The 27430-nt window shown below is 37.4% G+C and overlaps 3 protein-coding genes across 3 annotated transcripts in view; 2 read left to right on the top strand and 1 right to left on the bottom strand.

Moving 5' to 3' along the window:
• LOC133518685 (chorion peroxidase) overlaps positions 1-1283 on the top strand; it is a 43726-nt gene extending 42443 nt beyond the window's left edge. Inside the window, exons 13-14 of the mRNA XM_061852360.1 lie at positions 27-193; positions 862-1283. Coding sequence (XP_061708344.1) covers positions 27-193; positions 862-1028 — 334 coding nt within the window. The 3' untranslated portion in view covers positions 1029-1283. The remainder of the gene's footprint in view (positions 1-26; positions 194-861) is intronic.
• A 10582-nt stretch (positions 1284-11865) lies between these two features.
• Positions 11866-27376, top strand: LOC133518684 (uncharacterized). Its single transcript, XM_061852359.1, has 4 exons — positions 11866-12291; positions 21893-22184; positions 23582-23812; positions 24060-27376. The coding sequence occupies exons 2-4, from the start codon at positions 22080-22082 to the stop codon at positions 24657-24659; spliced, it is 936 nt and encodes a 311-aa protein (XP_061708343.1). The 5' UTR covers positions 11866-12291; positions 21893-22079; the 3' UTR covers positions 24660-27376.
• LOC133518683 (dnaJ protein homolog 1) lies at positions 15679-17840 on the bottom strand. The gene is made up of 3 exons (XM_061852358.1): positions 17683-17840; positions 16673-17513; positions 15679-16447 (listed from the first exon to the last, which is right to left on the bottom strand). Exons 2-3 carry the CDS (start codon positions 17495-17497, stop codon positions 16214-16216), a joined length of 1059 nt encoding a protein of 352 aa, XP_061708342.1. The 5' UTR covers positions 17498-17513; positions 17683-17840; the 3' UTR covers positions 15679-16213.
• Positions 27377-27430: the final 54 nt, after the last annotated feature.

The following is a 27430-nucleotide window of genomic DNA, read 5'->3' as shown; positions in this document are numbered from 1 at the left end:
CAACTGACTCCTTCCTATTGTTGCAGCCATGTAGACGACATAGATCTCTACACTGGTGCCTTAGCCGAGGAACCGAACGGGAGACTCCTTGGACCAACGCTGACTTGTCTCATCGCGGATCAGTTCTTGAGGATCAAGGTTGGAGATCGGTTCTGGTATGAGACTGAGGATGAGTCTGCTGGGTTTAGCATTGGTAAGTAAATCCGTGGACCAGCACTGACTTGCCTCATTGAAGACCATCAAGGTTCACCAATCCATATAGGCTCTATGTTACTTGACGATAAAATATGTGTATGTATGTCTATTTGTATAAGTATATGTGGAAGTTTATCAATATATCTAGCTTAATATTAATTTAATATCTTAGTTACATTCGATTTCCTTTTAAGGCCAAATAAGGGCTACTTGCACGAGTCAACCGTTAACCCAGGTTTAAATTGTGCTGGGAACTCCGGGTTTAACCGGTTAACCTCGAGTTAGTGACTAACCATGGATGGCGCAAGTCATGTGTTGTGATGCAATAAAGATTCAATAAATAAATAAATAAAGTCCATTATTCAACAAAGCTTGCTCGACCCCCATGTGAATCTTTCTATTGCTCAGAAGTCAGTCACTTACGTTATACGGTAGATATTGCTACGCGCGCGCCTCTCTAAGGGTCGGTTAAACATATTCACGATTAATAATATTGTAAGGGAAATTCTCTACACCCCTATGTGCTTGTGTTGTTGATCAAGCTCCGTTGTGAGGTTGGTGCAACTGGTCCTTAGTGTAAGCAAAGAAGGAAGTGATTAGCAGGCATGTAACACAGACAGCCAGATCCAATAATCTGTAAAATAATTCATATTTCCTTGTTTCCAGAACAACTGACAGAGATCCGAAAAACTACACTCGCGGGGGTGATTTGCGCGAACGAACAACTGTTAGCTCAAGCGCAGCCGCGAGTCATGGAGCTTGTGGGAGAAACCAATCCGCTCGTGGCCTGTACAGAACTGCCACACCCGGCTTGGGACCCATGGAAAGAATAACTTACTGACATTAAGAAAGAACGAAGATATGTTTACAGAAGATATAAGACTTCAACTTCAACCATATATTGCCAATCGGGTGGTCCCGATATTTAGCCATGGAATTAGCCTTGCCCTAAAATTGGGAAAGCCAATTCTGGACAATAGACGTAAAATTTGGAAGGTGGCCCAAATCCCGATTTTTTTTTAAGATCTTGTGCATATAATTTCTGCATCATCTAATTCATGTTTAAATTAGAAGTTATGATAAAAACGTATATTTATTTGGACTCGACCTTCCTTGTCCGCATTCCACATTGCACTGTTGTACCGTGGTAGTGGTACTGTCTCTTTTTATTAATGTTAGGTGTTTGACAACAAAGGCGTGGCTCTTGGCGTCAGGCCAATATAAAATCAGGAAGCTGACGATATGATGTAATAAACTGATGATGTTTATTGTCAGCCGTTAGAAACATTACCAATGCCATAGATAAAAGAATACTATCAGATGTAAAGAAATACAAAATAATGAAGCCGCGAATTTGGTACATATAGCAGAAGTATATATACCGCTGCATAACTACCTACATTGCCTTACTAAAATCACCATAGTACTGAAATAGTAGCTTGTTAACCATAGGATGAAAGGGACCCTTGAACCTTTCACCCGAGTTAAACACTACTTTTCAAATCGAAAAAATGATTGGTTCCTTAAAGTATAAAAAACAGCGAGATTAATTATACTTTTTAATTTTTTACTTTTTCGTCCTAAAACTGCTAATATAGTCAACGACGTTACTCATACTGCCAACATAATTTACATTTACAACACTAATTTACAACATTTTAGATAATTTAAATAATAAATAACAATTTAATGAGTATAATAAGCAATTTTTATCTTATATTTTATTTTATTTACATGAATTATGCCAAATACTTTTAAAACCCATTTAATGTCGTAAAAACGTTTATGTGTGGCTGTATAAGGTTCTGCCTTTGCTCATTTATGCAAGTTTAAGGTTGAAAAAAATTTTTTTTAGTGTATTCCTTTTGATACCCGCCTTATGAAATCAAAATAAATACAATTCAACAAGATAAATTGAAAATAATTTATTTGAACACTTTACTTACATCATTGATAAAAAAAGACCCAACGCGGGATCAGAAAAATTAAAACAATTACCAAATGTTCCAGGCGGGGAAATACATTATTTTCCATTTTTTTCCACCTAGTTACTCATGGGATGGGGACATAGAGGAGTACACCACTTTTCTGCACTAGAGCAGAAACGTATCACTTTCTGCGCACTTTGCAAATCAACTATGTACATTCAGAGCATGAGATATGAAAACATACTTTAAGATGACTTAAAACTGTTACGCCTCGTGAGACGTACAAGTAATTACATATATATTCTTTCTGAACTTGGAACCTTTTATTCGATATAAGACCAAAAAAATAGTAATTCGCAACTCGTGTCGATTTAAAATACTCCCTTTGGTCGTGTTTTAATTTATCGCTACTCGTTGCGAATTTCCTATTTTTCGCACTTTTATCATATTTAATGTACTATTATGATGTTATAATAATAAATGTTGTAATTTATGTTACTTAAGTATTTAATACTTACTAGAAACAAATCGAATTGGTATACCTATCAAATTATGTTCCTATAGATAAGAAATTTGAGTAAAAACCTGATAAATACTTAAAAAATACTTGTTTTAATAGTTACACCATTTTGTATTTTAGTTAAGAATAATAAAATATTTGGACAGTTTTATTATAATTTTTCTTTTCCACTTGGGACGAAAAACATCTCTGAAAATATGAACAACAGCCAAGTATTCCTTTAAACGGCATTTTAAGGGTTTTTTAAAGGCTAAAAAGGCTTTTCTTTTCAAACCCGTTTTAATACTGATCATAACAAGACTCAAACCCTCCATACAAAGGCCAAAACATTTTTGCGTCAAAAAAATATTTCTTCTATTTTTTCTAATCAGAATAAGTACCTAATATGCACTTAAGCCGATTCCCACTATTGTTGTTACACCTTGTAGGGCTAAAGCTTTCACTAAAAAAATCTGGTTCTAGAAACTTAAAAGCCGTTCAAATGGGAAACCTCATAAGAATATTCGTTAAACGGGGTGGGTATACGTTCAGATTAAAAATGCATAAAAATGTTTTAAGTAGTGGTATTCCTGTATTGGAAACCCTATGGATAGTAACCCCATGGAAACCCCTTCATATAAACAAATGTACAACAATGGAGCCTCATATTTTAAAGGCAAGCGACAAACTGTTGTCGAGGCCCTAACATAGATTTTCACTACTCAGCTAGTTTGCGATGTATACGTACCATCCATAGACTATCCCACATGTATATCCCATATCCCACAGACTATCGACCTGCCATGTCTATATGATCTGATAATTGTCTATGGTTTCCGAATTTTTCAGGTACCACGACCATAGACCATAAATATTAAGATTGAATATTAAGTTTTGTTTTGGCCTTAAAACGTTCAAAAACTTTTTGGTGGCAATGGTGAAGTTAACGCCCATTTGAAACGCTCAGTGCCTAATGTTCCTTTCGCGGTTAATTTCGCTACTTTCGCTAGTTTGCTTCAAAACCCTTTCCTACAATAGAATATGCTCCCTTCGTAATATATTTTTGTTAATGGACATTTTCAAATAATTGTGTACCATTAACATATCTCATATAAAGGCGTGGAAAGGTTCAAGTACCTTGGCTGCATAGTCACGGATACCAACCAGAGAGAGGGTGATATACAAGTCCGGATCCAGAACGCTCTACGCTGTGTGGCTGCCCTGCACAAAGTGTTAGTGGTCAAGCTAATGACCAGGGACACTAAGCTCTGGATATACAAAACGGTCATAAGGCCAATCCTTATGTACCGATGCGAAAGCTTGGACACTAACACAAAAGGAAGAGCGCGCGCTACTGGTAGCGGAGTGGAAGATCTACCGAAAAATCCTGGGACCCATACATGGAGAGGATGGAACCTGGAGACTCCACAGGAAGCAAGAGATGGAAGATCTGTTGTCCGAGCCGAACATCATTGGAGAAACGAAAGCTGCCAGACTCCGATGGCTCGGGCACGTAGTCCGGATGGGTGAGGATCGTGCAGTCTGGAGGGCGTACTCTGGAGTTCCAAATGGCCGAAGACCGTCAGGACGCCCTAGGTACCGCTGGAGAGATGAAGTGCAAAAAACCTTAGCGAACTCGGCGCCGTCGACTGGACAGAAACGGCTTTGGACAGAGAAGCATATGGCGGTCTTTGGTGTCGGAGGCCAAGATCCACTTCGGGTCGCTGCGCCACTGCAGTAAGTAAATAAGTGTACCATTAACGACTAGTTAGCACTTAGCAATATATACGTATAGACAAATCCTGTAAAACAAGTATTTACCATCAGTTTTTAATCGCTGGCAACATTTTACCATAAACAAGAGCCAAAGAGCTGCTTAGGTTAAATTTTTCATTGATATTTGTTGGTTTGAAAATTAATGGCGCTATACATCCTATGACTGGACCAAAAAGCCATAGTTTAAATTTTTTTATAATATTGAAACCAGTTGCAGCAGCTTTCATAAATACATAGAAGACATAAAGGACGAATAGTATATTCAACTTTTAACGTATAAAGCGGTAAAATGTTTACAGGTGTCGGTGAAATATCAAAAATACTCAAAATATTCTCTTAAATGTCCCATGATTGGCGACGCTAAAGTAGCCAGAAAACTGACGGGCAACGTCAAATCCAATACATTTTGTTATGGCTCCTCTACATGATGGCCCAGCGTAGGCCAGTCCTAGGGACGCATTTATAAGTTAGAGGGAGCAAGTGATATTGCTATCACATTTCACCGCATAGCTGCGTCCCTTGGACTGGCCTACGCTGGGCCATCGTGTAGAGGAGCCCTTAGGAATGTGACTACAATGTGACGTTACTGAAACAAGACTTAAAGTACAGGTTAAAATTAAAATTCCCTAATATTTCCTACGCTTCACCTTTCCTCGTTATACAAATTGTAAATATTTCATTCTAAATTGATCAAAACATATAGCAACCTGACTCACTGTTGCCATCTCCTATAAGGCATAAGGTGGGAAGCCGGCGACCTTGCCACCACTTCTACAACCTTATTTTCAGAACACAAACCAAATTCAACCTTATACTCATACAAATGGATACTAGGATACATTTTAGGAGCGGTAAAGTTAAGTTGGTGAATTTGTATATGGAACACTTATGTCATGGACTGGACAAAAGAATTTTCAATGAGATTTGTAAAATGTCAGGGAAGTTGAGGAACTCGTTGAAGTGTAGCCATGGGATGGACTTTTTGGTAAAATTATCAACGAATTTGGAAAGCGTTTGTGTATTTTGTGCAGGTATATAGTTAAATTGGGCGAACTTCTTATAGAAACGAAACGGCCAAGCCATATATCTTGACTAAAGAGTAGAGATTGAGAAGTTCGGGCTTATATAATAATTAGAGTTAGAAGCTCGGCTCTACAAATGATCTGTACCCCTAGTGTAAATAAATTCGATTTTGAAACGTGACGTACGCGTTTGCGTTTAGTCTCATTTTGTACTGGATTTAGAAAGAGCGCGCCAAGCGGGACGTTTTGTAAACTCAAAATCCTATACAAAATGAGACTTAACGCAAACGCGTTCGTCACGTTATGATGTCGATAAAATTTACACTAGGGGTACTGATAACTTTTTGACAGTGCGAGCCGTAGGGTCTCATCTTGGCTACACTTTAGATGAAAATGTATTTGATGGGATTTCACTATTCTTTTTGTAAGTCGCTTATGACAATCTTCCATACCTTAATAAAGGGTTGGGATTGATAAACTATTACATATTAAAAATCCTGAAAAATCTTCCCCATATAAATTTCAACCCCCTTTTCCCCCCTAACGCCCTTTTTCACCCCCTTTCCACCCTTACGGGGTGATTTTGGGATTGAAAACTATTTTTTATTCTTCCCCATAACAAAAACTATCTTCATTCCAAATTTCAACTAAATTGGTTCAGCGGTTATTACAATAATACAAAATAATACAAGACCGTGGGGAATAATCTTTTCAGTCACCAAAAAAGATGTTTTGCGGACATTGCACTATAGATCGTCTGAAATAGACGCTAAGGCCAGTAGTAGTAGGGGAATAATACAAGAGGTGAAAAGGGGGGGACTTTTCACCTCCTTAGGGGCAAAAAATCTCAAGTTTTTTAATTTTTTTCTTGCCTGTGTACTAATACTATCCCACATACCAATTTTCAGCTCCCCAGGACACCAGGAAGTACCCTAAGAGTTTTGATGATCATCAGTGAGTCAGAGACGAAATCGGGGTTTTTTAGATATGAATAAAACCTAAAGTATGAGAGCTATGCAATTGATTTTTTTTATGCTTAATAAGTCCACTATTGACATTATATCCCGAGAAGTTTCTTTATCTGGTATAATCACAAGACTCGCGGCAAAAGCTGAGTCCCGAGCCCATTGTCGCATTGTTGCATAATCCAAACCTAAAAGTTATGAGGGTTCAAAAAACCGGCCAAGTGCGAGTCGGACTCGCACAGAAAGGGTTCCGTACCATTATCTATAAAAACGGTCACCCATCCAAGTACTGAACCCGCCCAACGTTGCTTAAATTCGGTGATTGGATGAGAACCTCGAGATTAGAAAGAAATATTTATTTTATTCTGTTTTTTGTATTTGTTGTTATAGCGGCAACAGAAATACATAATCTGTAGCAATTTCAATAGACATCTTTTAGGTAAGCATGTTCCATCCTAGACTACATCGGCACTTTCCATCAGGTGAGATTGTGGTCATATGTCACGGACGGGCGGATGGACAGCGGAGTCTCAGTAATAGGGTCCCGTTTGACCCTTTGGATACGGAACCCTAAAGCCGACGAAGCGCTTCGAGAAAAGATAGGTAGCGCTTCGCTTTGCTCGTCTTGGCAGATGATTTGATTTCCCAAATTCTCGTATTGATTACCTTATGAAGTACCTAAAGGAAGGACGGGTCACTCACGTATTTTAAGTCGAAAACGCTCGACATGTTTCACTCCGTTTTGCCGGCGATTTGCGAACTTCAGTGTTCTGTTCTAGAACACTTTCTAGAAGCCTTAGGCCCACAGTTCTAGAAGGAAAATACGTTTATAATACATATGGTGCTACTTTACCGCACTAGTGCGAAAATTAGCATATTACGTTACTATGTCGAACATTTAAAGGGCCATATGTACTGTAAAACGTTGTACGATACATGTGCGAATAGGTAATTCGCAACTCGTGTCGATTTAAAACACTCCCTTCGGTCGTGTTTTAATTTATCGCCACTCGTTTCGAATTTCCTATTTTTCGCACTTGTATCGTAATGTACTATTTCCTACTCCTCTACTGTTATCTGTCATTTATGCATTCATTAACACGAATATAAGAACATACATAAAAGATTTCAAGAAAAGTCTATATTGTCTATTCCTCATAAAAGCTCTTGTGCTTTTATAAGCTATAACGTTACTGCGATTAATGGCTACCAACCTAACAAAACCAAAACGAATACAGTTTTAAACTAAGTGCATTGCTGCTAACTTACAAAATATTCATTTGGTTGCATAGTAAAAATAATTACTTCATAAGTCAGAAACACGCATGTGACACCCGTAATATAGCAACACCCATAGACTAAGAAGACCGCTTAGCGTTGCTTGTTAGTCTCCGTAGGCTACGGTGGCCAAAATTGAGAAAAAACTGTCCAAAAAATTAATTTAGCAAGTAGCAAGTACCAGGGCCTCATGAGTTACGAGGAGGTGTCGCCGACCGGCCGGCCGCGGCCCGGGGCGGGCCGGGCGCGGAACAAGGTATGCTCGCGCGTCTTGGCTATATACTTTTGCTGTAATTTGTTTACCTAAATTAAGATTTATTTTTGTTGACTCGTAGGAAAAATATTGTATGCAACGTTGTATAAGTAGGTCAAAAAATTCTCGTGGCGTATTCCTTTACAATGTTCGCCTACGCCTTCGGCTCCGGCTCACATTGTAACTCACGCCACTCGCCTTTTTTGACCCTTCTTATACAACTGTTGCATAAAATACTATTCTGTACGCTGGTGTTACCAGCCTAGAGTTGGAAAAATCGCAACTTAACAACAATTGTTATACAGCATTGAAGGATAACACTTAAAGCACAATTTAAGATTCTGTGCATTTAAAATTTTTAGTCTATTATTCATTTATTTTTCAAGCAAGTCTGCAAAAGCGATAAATTCAAATTTTCCGTGGGACGATAACCCTTTACGCCAACATTTTTGAACTATGCCGCTTTTTTATACTGATGGAAATGGCTTGACAGGCTATATACCTATCAATCCAATTTTATTCTTTTGTTTTAACGTAACGAAGAAAATAAATACGTACTAAACTGCTACTGAATATAAATAGTCTATTTACTCTAGCCACGCAATCGTATTGCAAGTACTACCCGTGTTTATAATTAAAACGATTAATTAAGTCTACGCCCCAGTCACGAAGTGGCGCCAAAATATTTACAACAATCATCCAAGCTGTCAACCAGTCCAAGTCATAGCTACTATGGAAGGTAGAGGCAAGGAACAGAATCTCCTTAGGCAGAACTGTTGCAAAAGTGTCCAGCTGTCAGCTATAAATAATAGTTCCAAATCCCTCCAGAGTAAGCGCTAGAGTAGCTAAGAACCTCGGCGTTATTGACGGAGTGAAGTGCGCTGTCTATGATTAGATTTTTTTCTCAAGTATTCTAGGTATTGTAGCTTGTAGCGCCACCTATTAATGGTTTTTTGTCGGACACTTTTTGGTATACGGAGATTCTGTTCCTTGGCTCTACCTTCCATAATAGCTACACTACCGCAGACGTCTAAATTTGAAGGTAATCTATTTCCATCTTTATCGCTCTTGCTACATTAGAGTGACAGAGATATAGCTGGTTAAACAAGTTTATCAGTAAAAAATGGCGCGAATTTCTAATTTTCTGTGGGACAATAAACCATAGTTAATAAACTAGCATACGCGGCTATAGTTTTAAATTTGCCGCTTTTTTCTGATCACGAAAATGGCTTGACAGACGACAGGTAATGGAATAAGTAGTTTAATTAAAGCCCGATCAGAAATATATGATCATTGTCAAGAGAGCGATGTTATTCTCATGTATGGGGTGACAGTTCAGTTTAGTATGAAAAATTTTGTTCCAATGAAATTCCGCAATATGGCGGGTTATTTTCGATTTTCAGAGTTTGCGGTCTCACTGAATGGCAACACTGAATTGCGCGTTCAGGATTATTCTAGAAATTCTAAAAAAAAATTAAAACACCTCGCGAGAAACGTGAAGGGTAATGTAATAAACGCACAAACATTTTGCTTATATTCAGCTTCAAGGGAATTCACACTTAATCTGAACTTCATTAGAGTTCATTCTCAATTGTACTGTATATTTAATCAAGATATGACCCCAACATGTGAATTTTTATCTTTAATTATTTATTTACATTATATATTTTCGTCATATTAAGCTTTAGTCGCATTTTAGGCGCCTTGTGTCAATTTCCAATATGATTTTAAATTTGTAAAGGATCTCAAATTGTTTTACCAAGAAAACTCGGTTTTTTTTTAATACGAATTATATATTGACTTTGATCTTCATTAGAAATTGTATTATGAATTGAATCGTAATTATTACAACAGTTCTAGAGAACTAGTTTACAAATAAGGACCGACATAGAGTTAGTCTAGACTAGACCAAGCTAAGTTGGCAGCGATTATGATAGCCCAGCTGTGCAAGTGTTATTTTAAACGTCAAACTTATATGAAAGTGTGGCGTTTAAATAACACTTGTACAGTCTGGGCTATCAAAATCTCTACCAACTTAGCTTGGCCTAACCTAACAATTACGTAGGTACCTTACTTAGAATCCTTAGGCATTTAAATAAAAGTAAACAATTTGTAAATTTTCGGGTAGTCATAACATTAATTGCTTGGCCAACCAACTACAAAACCGCCTGGATCTGTCACTGAACGACGTGACATTAACCTACATTCATCATTTCATCTACCCTCAACTGGTTTAAGGAGCCATTTGAGGGTAGATTTTGTTTAATTTTATTTAAATACCTAAAGATTACAAAGTATAGTACTCCCTACTACAAGTACTACAGTTGGTACGTTGCAAAAGTAACTAAAGCGTGTGGGAACTGTTGGGGGCAGCACAGTAGCCCCGCGCAATAACAGCACACCAATTTTTATTTCAAAAATCCTACAAGTTATCATATATGTGACTCATGGACTCTGTTACAATATCATCCTATTAATAAATATTATAGGACGTTATTACACAAATTGAGTAAGCACAGCGATATATATACAACGACAACGATATATATTTTATTTTATTTATTTATTTTTATTTTATTTATTCATTTTAATTAACACAGTATAACAGTTAAAACTAAAGCACTGTGAAATTACATATTGAACCTAGACAATCTAGACATATAATAACTAATATATAAATACTTATATACATAGAACACCCATGACTCAGGAACAAATATCCGTGCTCAGCACACAAACAAATGACCTTACCAGGATTTGAAACCGGGACCATCGGCTTCATAGGCAGGGTCACTACCCACTATGCCAGACGGGGCGTCAAATCCTATTTGTATCACAATATTATTAAAATAACCATCAATTTACAATATTTAATATTCAATTATCATTAACCATTCTAAATTAAACTCTATTATCAGTCATAACAAATATTACTAATTTAACTCGGCCATATTTAAAAACTACAATTAACAAAATTATCTATCTCTAATATCACTATAAAACAACATAACTTTGCTATTACACGAAAACTAGCAACACTCCAATAATCATAGCAATAAAAGATAGATTCGCATATTTCTACTACATTAACGACATCTATGACAGCAAAAAGGAATTTTCACTAGGAAAGATCAGTCTAGCAATTTCAACGTAATCCTACATTCAAAAAAGAAACCTAACACCTTGAATTAAAGTATAAATTCGTTTGTGAGTGTAGGTGTCTTTGAACTCGGTACCGTTGGGAATGGGGACCCGCATGCGCGCCGGAATCACGTTTCTTGGACACGTGACAGTGGCCGAGCACGTGTCCCGATCGGCGGTGTTGCCAGTATAGTGACGTTTATCGCAATTTCTACAATATTTACTTTGTAATAAGGTTTGTTTATTTGATAGTAATGTGTAAGTATAAGTAATGATAAAAAATAACATTTTGATTATAAATATGTATGACTTAAGGGTCAAAATACTTTTGCATTTCAAGTGTTAGTTTTTATTGCGCAAATCTGTTACAAATAGGTATTTTCCTTTTAATGAGCTAAATTACTACGTAGGGTTCTATTATTTACATATTTTGCACTAGTATTGACAATACAATGCCTAGTCATTTTTTATTTTGTTATCACACCATTCATATCATACTAGTGGCAAAAAAGCACACACCAATCTAACGACCGTAACCTATGGACGCCTTCAATCGCCCTCGCCCTCTGTGAGTCTACGCATTTTAAGAACCATATCATACTCGTACATAATATTGTCTTCGGTTACCGCAATAGTTACTATAAATAATTACAAGTAAGATTGTACTAAATACCTATGATCAACTGGAGACTGGCTGTATATTCAAGCAATCAATCAATCAATCATTATTTATTTGCAGATAAAAACATTATACAATGCATGCAAATAAATATTAAGGAAACATCACATGTACATTCATTACACATTGAGGAAACCCCCATCATTATTTGTCTTAATCCGAAAAAATATCCCCACTTTAACAGTAAGCCGCTATTAAGAATGCATGTATGCATGGTAATAGCCTCAAAACCTGGTAACTCGAACAGAAACGTGCCGACAAGCCCACCGGACCAGTCGGGCAGCTTCGCGAACAATCGGCAGTGCTCGATTTCTCTCGAGCATTCTACCACCTTCCGTTCATCGCACTATCTCTGCCAACGACTCATGCCGCTGTGGCAACGGAATTTTAACCTTATCGCTGAGTAGCAAGAATTGTTTTGCTCGCATTAAGTTATCAATTTGCGAAAATAAAACCTAGTTTACACAATGCAGTATAAACGTCGTATTCGCTCGCCCTATCTAGATCTTTCTCTTACATCACATGGAAGGATTATCGTACACGTACATTGTGTAGGTATGTGCTTGTGCTGTGCGTCTACTGTGTTTGTCATTACAAGTGACATTGAAGCGTACACATTTGATTGGATTCACACACAAACAAATACTGTGACTATAGAGATAGATAGACAACAATACATACATTTATTTGTTTACTATAATTCTAATAAGTACTACTACTCTAGTTTGTTTGTATTTTTTTTTATCTCGAAGGTTCTTTACGACTCTAAGACTCCATTGTTATATATTTGTTATTTGGCAAGTCCCTATATTTTAATTTAATAGCACAAGTTTTAAAAAAGTCGTAAATTTTGGCGAATTAATTTCGTTAATAGTTGGTAACATTGTCCTAATTCTAAAGTTTTATATTTCAGACTGCTTTCAGCCCAGACGTTTAGTAGTTGACCTGTTAAACTTTTTTTTTATAATTACCTGTACTTGGTCTGAATTTTGAATGCTAATCTCCTATTACACTGCACCACAAATTATTCTGATAACAGCAATAACAGTATTATGTTTCCACAATATTGTATTGGGAGCGTGCACGACTGTCACGCAACCTAGTGTCCGCAATTCTAGGGGAAAACGTCAATTCACTACATCTTATAAAACTACTCCAAAACTAAAAACTACTGAACGGATTTTCATACGACTTTCATCTATCAATAGAGTGATTCTTGAGGAAGGCTTAAGTATATAACTTGTTAAGGTTTTGTGTAAATTGTTTGAAATATAACGATGTTGTCGGAAAAAATCACGCTGGCTAGGAGCTTTAATCGAAAACGCTGCCTAATCCGTTTGAGCTATAACAATACAATGTATGGTGGGGTTGTTTCTCATTCATAGGTCTACAAAAAAGTCCGCGATGTGAAATGTCTATCTTTTAAGGATAACTTACTATATCCATTCTTAACTTCTAGAAAAAGATCACGTAATATGTGGCATTTGCAAAGCTATTTACATGGATACATTATTAACAATTATCAAAATAAATACGTTAGTCATATTAAGCATTTCATACAGATTACAATGGTCCCTTACACCATACAATTTAAATGAATATTTCAGGAGTAATCGTAAATCAAAGTTTCATTTCGAGCCATATAATTGTACGAAATGTTAAAGACGCTATCCGCAGTTAGTTCAAATTTTTACCACCTTATGCGCTGGAATCGCTTTACTTACCCCCACCACGCACTTCGCACGGTCCCAATAAGTACTAGAAAAAACACAAATTAGAATCCAGTTGAAATGGAATTTCCAGTAATTGACTACTGTACAGATAGTTTGGTCCTTATGACTTCCTTCTGTTGTGAGTCATGGTTCACGTTAACACTCATCCGTTATCCGGAAATTTACTGGTGCATATATCGATCATCAGACGTCATGTAAACGTATACCACGCGGGAAATACCTTTCGTCTAACTATTCTTGCCATATATAAGATTATCTTATAAAAATAAGTTCAGTTACACTACACCTAGGCTGACAACATTAAAAAAAAATCCTAGTCATTTTCCTCTAATAATTCCTAAAAATAGAAACTACCCCGACCTTGACCCGAGTTTGTTTTGCAGGCTTTGCCCACTATCAAATAAATTAACAGCTTAAATACTTACCTGGCCAAATAATGTGAAATAAACGAAAAAAGAAAACAGTTTTTTTAAATGACCTTCAAGGACTCGTTTGAAATCTTATCTGTGGTCAATCAAAAGTCATACATACCGTTATATTGTATGTCTATGGACAACATACCATACAGGACTATAACCGCGAAAATCGAAGTTCGTCAATTGCGGGCATTTTTCTCTGTCACTCTAATTACGTCTTAGTGAGAGTAAAAGGGAAAGATCCCCGCAATTTGCGAATTTCGGTTTTCGCGGTAGGCCCCCCGGTCATTTACCTACCTAATTAAAAGAACTGAACATGAGTAACTCTAAATATGATTTTATATGTAAAAGATTATGAATGTTGTGTCTATAATAAAAGTAAGTAGTTAAAAACCTTGGCGCTCAGTTATATTTTAATTAAATTATATAAACCATGTCTGCATTTCTCCAGTAGACCTTGCGGGGGCGTGCGTATTTTTGCCGCGTGACGTCAGTCCGATGCGCGCGTCTTGGCTTTACATGTTCTGTGTTAGCAAATGAATTGGCGACATATTACATGTTATTTTATTATCGTATCATTAACATTCGAAAGATGCATAACATACAAAGCACTTAAGGTTTCGTTTATCACACATACGCCTTGAAAAATGTAGGGGCAAAGCGATTTAATGATAGTTTATCTCAATGCGGAAATGAAACTGCTTTACGACTTTCACCCTGCAATTTTATACCTCTTCGAAAGTTACTAACATAACCGACAATTAATGTACACATTAACGTGAAGCGCCAAGGCCTTTGAATTCGAGTCGTGCCTACACATGGTTATTGTAAGAACCTATGAACAAGATGCGTTCTCCAGCTGTTTAAGCTACGTCATTTCAAAAGCCAATGAGTTATTTTACTAACTAAAAACCGGCCAAGAGCATGTCGGGCCACGCTCAGTGTAGGGTTCCGTAGTTACTCTTCCGTCACAATAAGCTAAATTGGAGCTTAAAGTATAGTAAATTGTTAACCAAGGGATGAAACGGTACCTTTCACCCGAGTTAAACAAATAGGCAAATTTGCATAATCAGTACCTAATTAAAGTACCTAAGTCTTTTTACTATGAAGGGGAAACTTTTTGCGATAACTCAAAAACAGCTAAACTGATCATGTCCGCTATAGTTTTCATTTAATGTCTTTCTTAAGCTCTACTTCCACGATTTTTTTCATATTTTTTGGACCTATGGTTCAAAAGTTAGAGGGGGGGGGACACATTTTTTTTTTCTTTCGGAGCGATTATCTCCGAATATATTCACTTTATCAAAAAATGTTTCTTGAAAACCCCTACTAGTTTTGAAAGACCTTTCCAACGATACCCCACACTCTAGGGTTGAAGCGAAAAAAAAATTTCACCCCCACTTTACGTGTAGGGGAGGTACCCTAAAAAAAATTAAATTTTTAGATTTTATTGTACGACTTTGTCGGCTTTATTGATTTATATATCTATGCCAAATTTCAGCTTTATAGCACTAATGACCACGGAGCAAAGCCTCGGACAGACAGACAGACAGACAGACAGACAGACAGACGGACATGGCGAAACTATAAGGGTTCCGTTTTATGCCATTTGGCTACGGAACCCTAAAAAGTGGCAATATATTATTTCCGCATCGTGCTATTACATTTGTTACGTTGGCAGCGGGTCTGTAATCAAAATAGAGAATCTATTTTCAAAACAACCAATTTAACCTGTTGGCATTGAGTATGCTGAAATTTGCTATGGATTCCAGGTTTTAGAGAAATGAAAATAATTATTCTTTTTTTATCTTTATTAGTCAGTTTTTAACAGCAATTTTAAGTGGTAAGTCATGTCATTGTTCATTCATCCATAACAAAAAACATTTTAATATAAATTATGAGGAAACTCAGTACAAATGATACAAATGTACGTACTCGTACCATGGCAGCTTTACCACTAAACCTACAACTTACAATCACTGTCAGGTATTTACAGTACAAAATATTTACAACCTACATAAATTAAATACAAACACAAGTAAATTAAATCAGTCATATCGCCACTCTGTACTAAAACGGACAAAGGACGTCCACACACACTTTCTAATGACCACTCGGACTTCCAAAAAACAGTTGGTCCAAGTACATTACTGTTGCCTAGTGAGTAGATTTCACAGGAATGTCCTATGACGATATTTGAGCATACACAAGTGGACTTTTTCGAGTTGGCACTTGGAAACTGCTAAGGCACAGTTATTGCCCAATTTCACTGTCCACAAGATACACTAAAAACCTGAACCGATGAGAAATCTTCCAGTCTTAGTCAATTCAATTAGGAAGCGTGTCCGCTAAGATTTCCTTCACTCCTTGACTTAACCGGTCGGGGAACTTGATGTCGAATGCCACCAGCAGATCTCCTTTCCGTGTAGGCTCCTTGGGGAATGGTAGGCCGTAGTTGGGGAACCTCTTCACTGTGTGGGGTTTGACAACCTCACCTTGTAGGTTGACTGTTAGCTTCTCTCCGGTCATAGTTGGAACTTCAATGATGGTGCCGCAAAGAGCCTGTAACAAAAGAAAAAGAAAGGTTAGCCTATTAAATAATAACAGAACATACCTATTCAAGTAGTTACATATATTTTCAAAACAATGGATGGTACTAGTTAACTGGTGAAAGGTGATTTAATCTTAAATTGTTTGAATTTTAATGTGTGACTCATAAATCAACAAATGAAAGAATCAAATTAGATGTAAATAAGAATATCATAGACAACAAAATAGTCTACTGACCTGTTTGAGTGAGATCTTGGCTGTATGTCTGATGTCACTGCCTTCTCGCTTGAACAGAGGGTTGGGCTTATCTCTGATGATGAACACAATGTCTGCAGGGATCTTATTCCTGCCCTGGTCACCCTCTTTCTGGAAGGTGATCTTCGTGCCGGCCTTCCAACCAGGTTTAACATGGATGGTCAATACTTTGTCTTCCTTCTTTGACGTGCCATCTGGCTGGATGACGCGACGCGAAATCTTCATCTTCTTCACGCAACCGCGGGCGATGTCTTCCAAGGAAACATACAGGTCGTGCTCAATGGGTGGATCTTGGGTTTTCTCCTTCCGGCTAGGCGAGCCATGGAAGTTGAAGCTGTGGCTGCGGAAGGCGCCGCCGGGGCCGCCGGGGCGCGGCCCGCCCATGCCCATGTTCGCGAACGGATCCATGTCGACGTCCATCATGTCTCGCTCGAAGAAATTGCCGCCGCCACCGCCGTTTAGGTCGAAGAACGCTTGGAACGGACTCGCCGAGCCGAAGAACTGCGCGAACGTGGCCTTCGGGTCGCCATGGAACGTGTACGAGAAGGACTGGCCGCCACCTGGCCCGTTGTGTGCTCCCATTCCTCCCTTGAGTCCCTCCTCGCCGTGGGCGTCGTAGATCTCTCTCTTCTTCTTGTCTGAGAGTACCTCGTAGGCCTCCGCGACCTCCTTGAACCTCTCCTCAGCGCCGGCGTTCTTGTTCTTGTCCGGATGGTACTTGAGTGCCAGCTTACGGTACGCTTTCTTTATCTCGTCATCGCTCGCCCCCTTCGACAGTCCGAGAATTTTATAGTAATCCTTTCCCATTTCTGAATGCTTACACCTGCAACAAAACAGTAACTATTAGCCTCCGCACGACTGACACCTTTTTTGGGTACGTACACTGATGATTCGCGCAATGTAAATTATTGCTAGAAGTTTTTTTTGGCATGCGATAAATCCGACAATATTTCCAGTTTCTTAAATGAAAAGTGACAATCCGAGACACTTACCTATATTATTCGGTCTAATAACAAAATCCAATAGCAGTCTTGTACAAATTTATGTAAAATATTCACTTTTCTCACGCACTTCACAACTCACAGTTCACACGTTCAAATTCACAAATGAATGAAACGTAGCGCAGCCGTCGCGCCAAGTTATATACATTAAAACGTCTAGAACGTTCTGGGGCCTTCATTAGACGCGAAAAGGAGACAAAACATTCGCGCGCATACAGCTTTGGTTCGAGTTAAAAAGAGATACATATAAATTTAGCAGTTCAAATACTAAATAGTCCACGAGTTTCGAGTCGCGTGTGGGGATGTTCTCGCTGTGTTGATAACAAAACGTGACCTCTCCGAGACATTATGGCCAATCGGTGTTGTTTGCGCACTGACGGTTATCCAATCATGCAAATTAGTCATGTTCGGTCAATAATTCGGTGTAATATAAAACAGTCCATATTGTAATAAAAGAAAATGTACAGTCGAGTTCACAAACATCTTTACAAGCCAACTTTCCATAAATATGTGTCCACGCATCTAAGACACTTACAATAAGGTCGTGTAAATATATGTTTGGAACGTCGGCTTGAAAAGATGTTTGTGAACTCGTCCGTACATATTTCTTTTCTAATTATATCTATACAGAAAGCAGAAATGACAGACAAATAAGAACAAAATAGATATTTATACCCTAATAAAAGCAGATGTACTTACACCTATTGCTCTAATAATGGACTCTTTCTTTCATAATCAGTACCTATTTAAGTAATCTCATTCTATCATAAGATGCCTTGCTATAATATACATTTTGGTATATTATATTTATACCTACGTATTCACTTATGGACAGATTCAGATTCTTTTTATGACAGATTCGTGTTAGGGTAGGGTAGAAATTGGACAGTCGCAACCAAAATCGATAACACTTATCAGATCAGAGAATTGAGATCTATGTAATAGATCGACCCGATATTCTGATCTTGTTTTGAACATATTAGACGTCTTTGCCTGTAGATACGCACACTTTTATAATATTTGTTTACCTAACTGATATAATTACGTCTGTCTGGTGTGTAGTGTGTACCTAGAAATAATAGTTATTTATGTGATTGGTGCATAATAATGAGAGGTGGAGGCACGAGTGTGGTTTTATACAACAGGTTACATTATAAATAAATAAATAAATAAAAATATTTTTATTCAGTAACTATGATTTGGTATACAGTAGCTGTGCTGGTGCCTCTTTGTAAGTATTTAAGATACTTGTGTTAAGAGAACACCGCTCTTCCACAGGATGTTTTGCTTACAATATAAGTATAACATGTTCGTATATGTACATATATTATCTTTCGATGATATTGCATTTTAGCATTTTACTTAATAAAAACAAAAACAATAGAATTATAACAACTGCAACAACTTATGTATATATATTTTTAAGGTAGAATGTACAACAATTATCTTTTCTTGTGTGTTTGTGTGTGTGTGTGTGTCAGAGATGTGACTTATTTGAAATACTTGTATTTAAAATGCAAATACAAAATGCAAAATACCTATTTTGTATTTTGTATTTAAATACCTTTTAAAGAAAACTATTTTGTATTTTATTTCAAATAGTTTTTGGGACCTATTTTCTATTTTCAAAATACAAAATACTTTTTATTAGGTAAAGTAGGTAGTGACCCTGCCTATGAAGCCGATGGTCCCGGGTTCAAATCCTGGTAAGGGCATTTATTTGTGTGAACACAGATATTTGTTCCTGAGTCATGGGTGTTTTCTATGTTTTGTTTTTTTTTTTAGTTTATTTATGCACTATGAATTTTTTGAAACAGGGTTTAACACAATAAGCCACTATTGAAATCCTCTAGCTAGGGTTTATGTAATAGTTGGCGAGATCGCGCGGACCGATCCGCGTTTGCTTAATAATACCATTATTACATACTTAGTTATGTTTTCCTGTCGAAGCTGTTATTGTATCTATCGTTTAAATATCGACCTTATGTATATGTATTTAAGTATTTATAAATATTTATATATATCATTGTCTAATATCCACTACACAAGCCTTAATGATCTTATTACTGTGGGACTTAGTCAATTTGTGTAATAATGTCCTTTAATATTTATTTATTTATTATTTTAACATGGAACCGGTGAATCTGTTTAGTAACGCCGCAAATGACCACAAGCGTAACGAGAGATTAAAAATGTGGAATCTTAAGCGTTGCAAGGGTTTCAAGGCACGATAGGTAAACAAACTTTTCCTACTCTTCTACTGTTATCTGTCATTTATGCATTCATTAACACGAATATAAGAACATACATAAAAGATTTCAAGAAAAGTCTATATTGTCTATTCCTCATAAAAGCTCTTGTGCTTTTATAAGCTATAACGTTACTGCGATTAATGGCTACCAACCTAACAAAACCAAAACGAATACAGTTTTAAACTAAGTGCATTGCTGCAAACTTACAAAATATTCATTTGGTTGCATAGTAAAAATAATTACTTCATAAGTCAGAAACACGCATGTGACACCCGTAATATAGCAACACCCATAGACTACGAAGACCGCTAAGCGTTGCTTGTTAGTCTCCGTAGGCTACGGTGGCCAAAATTGAGAAAAAACTGTCCAAAAAATTAATTTAGCAAGTAGCAAGTACCAGGGCCTCATGAGTTACGAGGAGGTGTCGCCGACCGACCGGCCGCGGCCCGGGGCGGGCCGGGCGCGTCACAAGGTATGCTCGCGCGTCTTGGCTATATACTTTTGCTGTAATTTGTTTACCTAAATTAAGATTTATTTTTGTTGACTCGTAGGAAAAATATTGTATGCAACGTTGTATAAGTAGGTCAAAAAATTCTCGTGGCGTATTCCTTTACAATGTTCGCCTACGCCTTCGGCTCCGGCTCACATTGTAACTCACGCCACTCGCCTTTTTTGACCCTTCTTATACAACTATTGCATAAAATACTATTTCTGCCCTGGTGAAACACAAACGAGACGTTTTCACCAACCAACGAGAGGTATATACAAGCTGTAAAATATTACAAATCTAAATTAATGCTTTTAATAATTGAGTATTAAAAACCGTCACTTAAAAATCCATTCAACCGGTAAACATGAGGAGACACAAAATTTGCACTCTACAGGACTGATATACACACTATTTTTAAAGAATAAAGACAGCCTTTCCAACTTGTAAATTCCGAGCTGTACTAACTTTTTAATTCAGACTAGGTATTCACTATTTAAGAGTACCTTTTATCGCAAAGTATTTTGTATTTTAAAAAAGCATTTTGAAAATACCTATTTTGTATTTAGTATTTTAAATACAAATTTGAAAACTATTTTGTATTTTGCATTTGAAATAGTATATCAAGGAAGTATTTGTATTTTGTATTTAAATACTTTTTATAAACTATTTTTCACATCTCTGGTGTGTGTGTGTGTGTGTGTTTGTATGTGTGTGTTTGTGTGAATATATTATATTAATTTAATATCTCTTCAATTTCATTATAAGTCAGGTTTTTTAGCCAGTTACATACTTTGTTCTTACACTCTCTATACACGCATGAATAAATGTCAATATCGCTATTAATTTTATTATATACTTTAGCTGATCTAAACTCATATTGTCTTTTTATTGTCTCATATTGACATTATACACATTAGTATTAAAGATTTTGTATTTTTTGTACTAAATATAATTTTGTACATTGTAGAGCTTATTGACGCTGAAGATCAAATAATACTCGCTCACTAAAATTCTTAACCGTCCCCGCAAGATCGGTTCTCCATACAAACGTAGTTAGCTAAATTGCTCTGAAACTTTGTACTTACAATAGGATAAACAATATCTAATCCTGTAATTACTTTACGTAGCTTCAGATACCATAGTTAAAAAAAACCCGGACAAGTGCGAGTCGGACTCGCCCACCGAGGGTCCCGCACTTTTTATAATTTGTTGTTATAGCGGCAACAGAAATACGTCATCTATGAAAATTTCAACTTTCTAGCTATCACGGTTCATGAGATACAGCCTGGTAAAAGACGGACAGACAGGCGGGTGGACGGCTAGCGGAGTCTTAGTAATAGGGTCCCGTTTTACCCTTTGGGTACGAAACCCTACAAAAAACAGCAATTAAAACGGCTGATTATTGGCGATTAGCATTCCTTTGATGTTCCGAGAATTCACGGATTATTAAAAATTACAGGCAATGATGGCCACCCACAGAGGAGTATAGACGATTATGGTCTCGGCACAATCGTGCATGCCTGTACTCGCCCACTGTGGGCCATTCCGGCCATCCCCATCACCAATAATCAATAATATTAAGTCGCGCGGCAGACGTCGAGTAGTAAAGTTTAGGGTGTCTGTTAATTTGTGTTTACGCGACGGAAATGGTTGGATGGACGAATACAGAAACGTTTCAATTCATTGAAATGTACCAAAACGAGCCATGCGTTTGGAATCCCAAACATAAGCATTACAAGGATAAAATAAGGGTTAGTAAAGAAATTATTATAAATATATTTTAGTTAAGTCGTTTCGTTTGCTATACATTTAATTAGTAATTATTTACAGGGAGGGACTTAGGCAATTGTTATATTAGAAATTGGCAAATAAATCGCAATTTTGTTGTCGTTGATGGTTACTTGGTTAGATTAGAACTGGATTAGAAGCAATTTAAAAATATGCATGGAATAACATAATATATTTAAAAATATTAGTTCTATTTGTGATGTTCATATTTTAATTTATCAATCTATGAACTCTTAGGATAATTATAAATAAAACAATTTGTTATCGCACGACATAATGCAAACCCAACACCACTGGCGCCATGAGCCATGACAGCTGATAAGTGTTGCCAGCGCATTCTGTTACATTTATTTGTACACCACACATATGAACGGAGATTTATAATGCTAGAGTCTGACCAAGATAAGGGGCTGTTCATAAATTACGTCATCTATTTTTGACCTCCCCCCCTAAAATTATCCAACCATAATAATTCAAATGACCCCCTCCCCCCTACCAAATAAACTGATGTCATTTCCAAAAAAGGCGTTTTTAGCTTAATGGTACAAAAAAACTAGGTATTTAAAATTATTTATAACAGTTTTTATTCATTTAATGTTTTCCTATGAGGATTTCAGCCACTCCTCCAAGTTCTGGATCGAATTGGGCCTGGAATTCTGTGATTCTTGATCAGACCCTGACTCGTCTACAGAATCAGCCCCACCCAGAGCCTCAGGCTCAGCCCACATGAATTTCATTGCTTTTTTTAAACATTGAAGCACTTTTTAAAGATGCGAGAGATGATGTCTTCTTCCTAGGTCATGCATCTGACGTCCAGACCCCCCCCCCCCCCCTCAAATTTGAATAGACGTAATTTATGAATAGCCCCTAGGTTAGCAGTGATTTTGATAGCCTTGACGGTGCAAGTGTCAAGTAAATGTCATAATTTCATAGAAGTTTGACATTTAAAATTACTCGTGCACCGTCTGGGCTATCAAAATCGCTGCCAACTCATATTGGTTTGACTCTATTTATTGACATTTTTACAAGCTTTTATTTAGTTTCCCCTGTCCCGTTGTCTGTTGGTCTGTAATCAAATCCTGCAAATTAAATTTAATTGACCCACTTCCCGGTTTCCGATGAAGCTGAAAATTTGCAAACATATGTAAGTCGGGTGGTTTTTAGAATTTTCTCGATGTGTATTAGTTGCTTATGGACAGAAAAGTACAGTCAGCGATAAAAGCTTGTACAAAAATGAAATGTTTGCCAAAACTTATTTAATGGTAGGTGCGAAGGCTTGCCCTTTCATAGAAAATTGGAATTCCGCCTTTTCTACTGACAAAGTGGGTTTGTCAGAGTATAATTTACGCTTTTACTTCAGGTTTATGATGCATGGCTTCGCATTGCAAATGCTATGGGAGTATCTGACGTGGTTGAGATAAAAAAGAAAAAGGAAACTCTCTTGTCGGCTTTTCGATTAAACCACAAGAAAGTCATTGCATCTCGAAAATCTGGCAAAGAGGTTTTCAAGCCTATATGGGTTTTTTATGATGCTTTGGCGGCTTTTCTGACAGATGTGTACGAGCGGAAGTCCACACTTACTTCAGAACATGTAAGTAAAACAAGTTTTACAAGTGTTCAATATTTATTTCAAGGTTGTTTTACAAATTCAAAAAGTTTTATAATAGTAACAACTAGGTACTAAAATATGTCATGAAGTTTTTCCTCATTTGATAGTAATTACCTGGAGCTCTACGGGGTTAGTGCTGTAGGAGAGTAAAACTGTTACCATTATTTCTGGTAGTCCTTGTAGCTACAACGCATTCAACAAAAACGGTAAAAAGTATTTCATGTTTCAGATTGAACCTAATGACAATAGCGAAGGCGAGGTGGATTCAACAAGAAAGGCTTTGCACAAACAACCCAATAGATTCATCAACGATATTCCTAAAAAGTCTTCTAGACCTGTACGAAAATATTCTTCAGAACTTCCAGAAAATCGCAAACATTTAGATACTCCTATTAGCAAGTTAAGTAAAATACGAAGTAATGATGAGAGAACTAATACTGACACCACTCTTGGACAAATGGACGAATTTCAAATATATGGGTTGTATGTTGCTAACCAGTTGAAGTCGCTTTCTGAGAAGCAAAGCCTTATAGCCAGAGAAAAAATCCAGTCGATATTAACTCAATGCAGATTGCAAGATTTAAGGAAGAGAAAAACACTATCTAGTAAAAACGCAACTAGCTTTCACTCAGAGGATGAAATAGAAAACGTTCAGATTGTTTTGAGTGAAGAGAGTGATAAATACAAAAGTAAAATTTCATCTTCAAATCTAAATTCTGAAATTCATTTAGACTCTGATACTGATATACTAGAAGATAACTTTATAATGCATGTTGAAGATGTAAAGGGCGAAGGGAGCGGCGACCAAGACTCTGACAGCGATGAATAAACAAGTAACAAAGCAGATAATGAAATTCGATTTCCGTTTTTCGCGGTAGCTAGTTATCTTCTTCCGTGGATGTTAAAAGCTAACCAACTTAGTCAGTTGAAAAAGGCGCGAAATTCAAAATGAGTATGGGAAATCGATCATTTGCGCCTACATTTGTCAAATCTGCCACCTTCTCTACTGACAACGCTGGCTTGCCAGAGTATACGTGCAGATATATCTGTCGGACAAAATTAATAATGTATGGCGGGAGTTTAACACGAATGTGTCCGCGGACGTTAAGCATTGACGAATTTGTCTTTCTGATTGGATTTGATTTGTCGTTATTTGCCTGTATCACTCTTCAATATACGTAGAATAGAGAAGTACATAACAAAATTTCGTTTTTAGCGGTAGGCCCACTGAGATTCGAGAGACCTACCTGTTGGCCCCAGAACACAATAGCCCATGATGGTCCACGACAAGCCATCGCCATTGGGTACAGGGGGCAATGACATGCAATGGCGGACGATTGGCCATCGTGAGTCGTGACGTGTGCGCCATTTCTTTTTTATAACTTTGTAAGCGGTATACACATAAATAGCCGCGGCCGCAATTATTTTCACGTTTAACCTCCTTAGACCCAGAAGCAATTGTTTTGTTTTTGATTTTGGAATCCTTAGTTACACAATAAAAGTTCAAAATAGATTTTGGAATAAATACAAAAAATTGTACTCAGGGTCTTAGGAGGCTATCACAAATATCTCACCAGGCAGCATTGAGCTATGCATCATTATGTGAGCACGTACTGTAACAGGTTTAGTCCATTTTAGAGACTATGTAGAAAGTATATGTAGTTTTTCAGGGCTCGTAGGTTCGACGCTATACATATATTGTCACAATACACGTTTGTGAGATTTCTAAAGAAATACACTTAATCTATGTAACATTTGATAGCGTACATAGAAAAGGTAAAGCTACTAAAGCTAGGATGAGATGAGAGAAAACTATTGTTTGACCTAGAAATACAAATGTGTATAACTCATTAAAGGAAAATAAGTAAGCAGTACGAAGAGGTAATACAAAGGTAACCTTATACTACTATTATTAAGTTTCTATACTTAACACACACAAAATGGTAACGGACTGGTAGCGCAGTCTCAATTAAAGTTTATTCTGTTCCATACACTAGATATGCACTTGAAGTTTATAAAGAGGCCACTATTGCACTGTGAAGTTAGTTAAAGTATTAAGAGTAACCAAGATTAGATTAGATCACACCTGTGTCGCGTGTCTGAAGCAGAAGACAGTGAAACACGTGGCGTTGAAAGGAAGCAGCCACAACCACAAGTCGCGGTGACACGCGTCGAAACCGTCGAAGCGCATCCAGATGGCTGACCTCCGGTCACGCCAAGGTCGCGATGAGCACCATGAGCCACGGGCCCTGGGTCACAGCAGCGTGCAACATTGACACGTGCCCGAAGAAAGAGTAGACGCACCCAGGGAACCCAAGCACCGGCATTAGAGCTTAGGAAAGAATTGTCATAAGAAACCCATCATCATAAAAAAAAATCGGAGTAAGGCACAAGTCAGATCTTGACTATGCATATGGCATTTCATCCCTATTTTCTACAGAAATAAATTAGACAATAACGAAAATACTCTCCAGGACTCACGGGAACATAACAAATGCCACGTGCCCCTGATAAGTTGCATGTTAGCAAAAATCAAAAGAAGAACTACATTTCCCACATGAAATCACACCTCTGTTAAGAATGTGTTTGCATTGTTTTAAGGGAATGCCTTCCCGGAGTGATTTGACTCAAAGATCCAACGCTGATGATCTTCACATCGCTGCCTGTTTCCCGAGTAACGTGTCGCGTTCCAGCAATAGCCTTTTTGCCATTTTATTTTTCATACTCTACATCTATGGTCCGAAGGTTGACACAGGAACGAAAGCAATAATCTGCCCACAGTGCAAGCGACGTCCTAAACAATATTTAGAAATGGACACTTTAAGAGGCATGTATGGTGTGACAAGAATGGATAGGATAAGGAATGAGTATATAAGAGGAAGCCTGAAAGTTGCACCCATAATAGATAAAGTAAGAGCGAATCGCCTAGCGTGGTATGGGCATGTGATGCGGAGGGATGAAAGTCATGTGACGAGAAAGGTATTACGAATGAATGTGGAGGGATGGAACGGGAGAGGAAAACCTAGGAAAAGGTGGATGGATTGTGTGAGAGATGACATGAAACGAACGCGAGTGAATGATGAGATGACGGGTGACAGATATGGAAGAAAAAGACATGCTGCGCCGACCCCAAATGAATGGGATAAGGGCAAGCGAATGATGATGGACACTTTAAGAGGCTAATTATATTTAAAGTTATCATTATAGAAGAATTAAACTCAATCATTTAATCCCCCGAAGAAATATTCAAAACTAAGTAATAACCATACTGCATCTTAGGATTACATCCGACCTCCCCTGATTGAGTACTCCTCGATTCTAACAGATGGCGCGATAAGCAATCGTGCACGTAAGAGCTATTTCCCAATACCGCCAACAGATGTCGTTGATAGTGTCAAAACGGGATTAAAATATTCACACATAGTTGCGTTTTGAAACGTAACAGTATGTGATGATGGCCTACAGTTGCGCTTTGCCAAGCATAGTCCATTACTGGCCACTATGTTCTGGGTGGGGCCTTCAGGTATGTAGTAGTATTTACGGTTCACTAATGTTTAACCAAAACAATGTTGGCAAATTTTCATTTTACAAAAAACGTTT

The sequence above is a fragment of the Cydia pomonella genome, chromosome 6, assembly GCF_033807575.1.
Source record: "Cydia pomonella isolate Wapato2018A chromosome 6, ilCydPomo1, whole genome shotgun sequence".
NCBI lineage: Eukaryota > Metazoa > Arthropoda > Insecta > Lepidoptera > Tortricidae > Cydia > Cydia pomonella.
The sequence above is the reverse complement of the archived record's forward strand: the minus strand, read 5'-3'. Positions and strand labels throughout refer to the sequence as shown.

Coding starts and splice junctions, on each gene's coding strand:
- LOC133518683 (XM_061852358.1), bottom strand. CDS start 17,497: ATGGGAAAGGATTACTATAAAATTCTCGGACTGTCGAAGGGGGCGAGC. Junction 16,448..16,672: donor CCAAGATCTCACTCAAACAG/GTCAGTAGACTA, acceptor CTTTTGTTACAG/GCTCTTTGCGGCACCATCAT.
- LOC133518684 (XM_061852359.1), top strand. CDS start 22,080: ATGGTTGGATGGACGAATACAGAAACGTTTCAATTCATTGAAATGTAC. Junction 22,185..23,581: donor ATTACAAGGATAAAATAAGG/GTTAGTAAAGAA, acceptor CTTTTACTTCAG/GTTTATGATGCATGGCTTCG. Junction 23,813..24,059: donor CCACACTTACTTCAGAACAT/GTAAGTAAAACA, acceptor TTCATGTTTCAG/ATTGAACCTAATGACAATAG.